The following is a 6,052-nucleotide window of genomic DNA, read 5'->3' on the forward strand; positions in this document are numbered from 1 at the left end:
TGAGTATACCCTGCACAGTTCTATAGATGGGGTGTAGTATATAGTGACACTGAGTATCCCCTGCACGGTTCTATAGATGGGCTGTACTATATGGTGACACTGAGTATACCCTGCACGGTTCTATAGGTGGGCTGTAGTATATAGTGACAGAGTATACCCCGCACAGTTCTATAGGTGGGCTGTAATATATAGTGACACTGAGTATACCCTGCACGGTTCTGTAGGTGGGCATTAGTATATAGTGACACTGAGTATACCCTGCACGGTTCTAATAGATGGGCTGTAGTATATAGTGACACTGAGTATACCCTGCACAGTTCTATAGATGGGCTGTAGTATATAGTGACACTGAGTATACCCTGCACAGTTCTATAGATGGGGTGTAGTATATAGTGACACTGAGTGTACCCTGCACGGTTCTATAGATGGGCTGTACTATATGGTGACACTGAGTATACCCTGCACAGTTCTATAGATGGGCTGTACTATATGGTGACACTGAGTATACCCTGCACAGTTCTATAGATGGGCTGTAGTATATAGTGACACTGAGTATACACCGCACAGTTCTGTAGGTGGGCTGTAGTATATAGTGACACTGAGTATACCCTGCACAGTTCTATAGATGGGCTGTAGTATATAGTGACACTGAGTATACCCTGCACAGTTCTATATAGATGGGCTGTAGTATATAGTGACACTGAGTATCCCCTGCACAGTTCTATATAGATGGGCTGTAGTATATAGTGACACTGAGTATACCCTGCACAGTTCTATATAGATGGGCTGTAGTATATAGTGACACTGAGTATACCCTGCACAGTTCCATAGATGGGCTGTAGTATATAGTGACACTGAGTATCCCCTGCACAGTCCTATAGATGGGGTGTAGTATATAGTAACACTGAGTATACCCTGCACAGTTCTATAGGTGGGCTGTAGTATATAGTGACACTGAGTATCCCCTGCACAGTCCTATAGGTGGGCTGTAGTATATAGTGACACTGAGTATACCCCGCACAGTTCTGTAGGTGGGCTGTAGTATATAGTGACACTGAGTATCCCCTGCACGGTTCTATAGGTGGGCTGTAGTATATAGTGACACTGAGTATCCCCTGCACAGTTCTATAGGTGGGCTGTAGTATATAGTGCCACTGAGTATCCCCTGCACGGTTCTATAGATAGGGTGTAGTATATAGTGACACTGAGTATCCCCTGCACAGTTCCATAGATGGGCTGTAGTATATAGTGACACTGAGTATCCCCTGCACAGTCCTATAGATGGGGTGTAGTATATAGTAACACTGAGTATATCCTGCACAGTTCTATAGGTGGGCTGTAGTATATAGTGACACTGAGTATCCCCTGCACAGTCCTATAGGTGGGCTGTAGTATATAGTGACACTGAGTATACCCCGCACAGTTCTGTAGGTGGGCTGTAGTATATAGTGACACTGAGTATCCCCTGCATGGTTCTATAGGTGGGCTGTAGTATATAGTGACACTGAGTATCCCCTGCACAGTTCTATAGGTGGGCTGTAGTATATAGTGCCACTGAGTATCCCCTGCACGGTTCTATAGATAGGGTGTAGTATATAGTGACACTGAGTATCCCCTGCACAGTTCTATAGGTGGGCTGTAGTATATAGTGACACTGAGTATCCCCTGCAAGGTTCTATAGGTGGGCTGTATTATATAGTGACACTGAGTATCCCCTGCACAGTTCTATAGATGGGGTGTAGTATATAGTGACACTGAGTATCCCCTGCACGGTTCTATAGATGGGCTGTAGTATATAGTGACACTGAGTATACCCTGCACAGTTCTGTAGGTGGGCTGTAGTATATAGTGACACTGAGTATACCCTGCACAGTTCTATAGGTGGGTTGTAGTATATAGTGAGACTGAGTATACCCTGCACAGTTCTATAGATGGGGTGTAGTATATAGTGACACTGAGTATCCCTTGCACGGTTCTATAGGTGGGCTGTAGTATATAGTGACACTGAGTATACCCCGCACAGTTCTGTAGGTGGACTGTAGTATATAGTGACACTGAGTATACCTTGCACAGTTCTATAGATGGGCTGTAGTATATAGTGACACTGAGTATACCCTGCACAGTTCTATAGGTGGGCTGTAGTATATAGTGACACTGAGTATACCCTGCACAGTTCTATAGGTGGGCTGTAGTATATAGTGAGACTGAGTATACCCTGCACAGTTCTATAGGTGGGCATTAGTATATAGTGACACTGAGTATCCCTTGCACGGTTCTATAGGTGGGCTGTAGTATATAGTGACACTGAGTATACCCCGCACAGTTCTGTAGGTGGACTGTAGTATATAGTGACACTGAGTATACCCTGGACGGGCTGTAATTTAAGTGTCTGGGCGTCTAGAGATGCATGCTGGGTCTATGGTTTGTAGGTACAGTGCTGTGCATGCGTAGACGTGTGGTCTTAGGCTCCTCATACGTGACGTTAGTATGTCATGCTCTGTCTTCTCCTCCTCACGCCGGTCTCTGATCTCGCCCAGGTCGTTCTTCTGGCTGGTGTCCGTCCTGTTGTCGTCTCTCATCTGGTTTGTGTCGGTCCAGATCAGTAACAAGAACGACTCCAGCCTGCAGTACGGGCTGCTGATATTTGGCGCGGCGGTCTCTGTCCTCCTGCAGGAGGTGTTCAGATACGCCTACTACCGGCTGCTCAAGTAAGTAACCCCCCCCCTCCCAGCGAAGCCTTCCCATCGGGGTCAGCGGATCTGTCCAAACTGATCACATTTATCTAACCCTGTGCCCGACCCGCAGGAAAGCCGACGAGGGCCTGGCTACCATCAGTGAAGATGGCCGCTCTCCCATTTCTATCCAGCAGATGGCGTACGGTAAGCATGACTACGAAAATCCTGTGTCCCGTCTCCTTCCAGTTTTCCGAGTTTTCTTACCGTTACTGGGATCGGAGACCCCCTTAAGTACTGGATTATATAGAAGTGCACATAACTTTTAAATCGTCAGTCGTCCTCCTTTAATTAAATGAGCAAGGTTATCATACTTTTTCCTCCCCGATTTATTTCAACTTTTAGTTGTCGCCATAGTTAACCAGTATGCAGAAGCCTTGCTTTGTTGATCTATGTTGGCTTTAAGCAGACATTCTCTGCTGTCCAAGTGGTTCTACAACTCCCACTGGACCCAGCCAGCCAGCCAGATGCTGAAAGATCCTTAGCGATTCTGAATAAAAGCTGTCTGTTCCTCGCAGTGTCCGGCTTCTCTTTTGGGATAATCAGTGGAGTGTTTTCGGTGATCAATATCCTGGCAGATGCGGTGGGGCCGGGCATCGTCGGCGTGCACGGAGATTCCCAGTATTACTTTCTTACGTCAGGTACTGCGCCTCTGGTGGTGGGTAGACACTGGATAAGGGATCTGCGCATGTCCGGTGTGAATACATCACAATAACGGCTACTATTTACTACTATATATTTGCAAGGCGCTTTATGCAGTGCTGTTTTGGCTGGCTGTCATGGGAGTGATTATTTAGAATTCCAGGTCCACAGCGGGCTCCCCCAGTCTGATGGTTGTGTGAATGTTTCCTCCCCGTGATCTTCCAGCGTTCCTGACCATGGCGATCGTGTTCCTGCATACGTTCTGGGGCATTGTGTTCTTTGCTGCCTGTGAGAAGAAGCAGCCGCTGCACATCGTGGGGGTAGTACTCAGCCACCTCGTCACGTCCGGGCTGGTAAGTGTCCCGGAGCTTGCGCGCACTCGCACTCATGCTCTTTTTATAAGACGTGTGTGTATTTCACTTGCTTTCTGCCGTTGATCGATGCCGTCTCTTTGGTCCCGCAGACGTTCCTGAACCCGTGGTATGAAGCCAGCCTGATTCCAATATACATCATTACCTTGGTCATGGGCATCTGGGCTTTCCTGGCAGCCGGGGGCAACTATCACAATATCCGCAAATGCCTCACGTGTAAGTACCGGTCCGGGGTAATACACCACCCAGGAAGCATAGCTTATGACCTAAATGATGTACAAAGCGTCCCTGTATGCAAATTAACCCAAACACCCTTCTTTCTGTGGCAGGGGGGTAGCTTGCAGGGTTGACATTGTATGTTGTGGGCAAGAATGTCAAATATTACACCCCTTGGGTACTGACAGCTTGTTTGAGCAGGGTCCTCCTCACCTGTTGTCTCTGTGAGTCAATTTGTTATGTCCTGTCTACCCATTGTACAGCGCTACGGAATTTGATGGCGCTTTAAAAAAACAATTAATAATAATACTGCAGGATTACTGCCCCCACTCCTGTTGTAGCTCTGTGCAGGTTAAGATGCCCCAGCGGCGATATCGAGTTTAGTTACACCAGAAACCGTTTTGTTTCTGCAGGCAGACGGCAAGACAGTAACCAGGTTATGGTCTATTCTGCTCTTCAGGTGCCCAGTGAGGACTGAGGGTCAGCTCAGCTGCCGTGCAGCCATGAACAGTTATTGCGACCGAGACGCCATCAAAGTGCTCCTCAATCCCAGAAGCCGGCAAACCCTTTTCTATACCTCCCCGGATGAAAAGGACATTTCTCTCCTGGTTCTTCTTAGTTGTTTTTCCTCCTCTGGTTCCGCCCGTCCTATGCGCCGGCACTGGGCCAACTCAGGCTGCATGGAGCAATCTGGAATTGCTCCTGCGTTAAACCAGTACAATACCGTAACTTTTGCTCAAACACAGCATCCCGAACAGGTCTGCAACTTCATATAATTCCACCCCCGTCTCCTCGCGGTTGCCCTACCGCTCCAACACTGGAGGCTGGCGGCTCTCCGAGAGCTGATTCAAGCCACTAAGAGATGAGTAAAGTATTTTTATTTTTTATTTTATTGCATTCTATCCCTTAAAGTAATGCCAGGGCGGAGAGGCAGAGGTTAAACAGCGTTACCAATGGTGAAAAGTACGTCCTGGGACAGGAACTGTATTATTTCTGCAGATGGCAGGGGTCTTGTTAATTTGTCATTTAATACATGTATGAAACTTTTTTTTTACTTATCTAGTGGGCGGAGAGTTCTGCATAATAATGTGCAGCAAAGGCCCAGCCCACAGCTTATGAATATTAATTAGATCCCACATACAGAAGAAAAGGGGGGCAACGATCTATTACCCCTGTGAAGTCACTTTTTTGGGCTTTTGATGTCCCAGCTGGATGCAGGTATCACTCTTAAAGGCATCATCATTTTGGTTTGAAGATTGTCTTTTGGTGTCTTTATGGCTGCAGACATATGTTTGGGATCCTCTGGGATAACTGGAAATTTAACCCCTCGCTGTTTAGCTTTCCTGTAAAGCAGAGGGGCTTTTAAAACTTTTTGTTTGGGGGGGGGACTCCAAGGTCTCGCCTGGTCTGTGCCATCTGTACAGACATTGTCACAGTCCATCATGGGGGCCACTGGCCGCACGCAGCGGTATAAAGAATTTGGAATTTATTCCACCCCAACTAAAGCCCTATACCCAGGAATAAGAGTTAGAAAAAGCCCAAAGACCCCTAGTATTTTACTATGCATTGCAGACTCTGTGACATCACAAGGGTCCAAACGAGCAGAACTGGCTTTCCATACGGTGTCGGGATCATTAACAGCAGGTGTACATTAATGTAATAAAAATGGACATGAAAACTTCACTGTTTTTACAGCCCTGGAATACATTTCTCAAATAAAATTTTCTTTTTTTCCATTTTTTTATTGCAGAATGCTTTTTTATTTTTATTTTTTATTTGTTTCTTTGTTAAATTTTCTATGAATAATGATATTGGATTAATGGGAAAGGTTGACATCGAGTCTTTTTATTTGGATTGGGGGATTTCATTAATAATGTGTCTGCGCCCACCCGTTCATGGCACGGCACCCACCCGTTCATGGTACGGCGCCCACTCTGAAACAATATAGACCAACTAAGCAAAAGGAAACGTGGTGTTTATGGAATTAAAATACACATTGCAGAGAATTTATTACATACTGATAAAAAACACACATCATAAAAACCATCCAGTACCAAATGCTACACAAGCATGAAATAATCGCGACATTTA

At 46.1% G+C, this 6,052-nt stretch overlaps 1 protein-coding gene across 1 annotated transcript in view; it reads left to right on the forward strand.

Moving 5' to 3' along the window:
- Positions 1–4,439, forward strand: part of LOC149275175 (gamma-secretase subunit APH-1A-like) — a 6,540-nt gene extending 2,101 nt beyond the window's left edge. Inside the window, 6 exon segments of the mRNA XM_089504925.1 lie at positions 2,538–2,708; positions 2,806–2,879; positions 3,251–3,373; positions 3,600–3,727; positions 3,838–3,961; positions 4,375–4,439. Coding sequence (XP_089361051.1) covers positions 2,538–2,708; positions 2,806–2,879; positions 3,251–3,373; positions 3,600–3,727; positions 3,838–3,961; positions 4,375–4,439 — 685 coding nt within the window.
- Positions 4,440–6,052: the final 1,613 nt, after the last annotated feature.

The sequence above is a fragment of the Sceloporus occidentalis genome, unplaced genomic scaffold, assembly GCF_023333645.1.
Source record: "Sceloporus occidentalis isolate IW3139 unplaced genomic scaffold, rSceOcc1.0.p SCAF_296, whole genome shotgun sequence".
Taxonomy (NCBI): domain Eukaryota; kingdom Metazoa; phylum Chordata; class Lepidosauria; order Squamata; family Phrynosomatidae; genus Sceloporus; species Sceloporus occidentalis.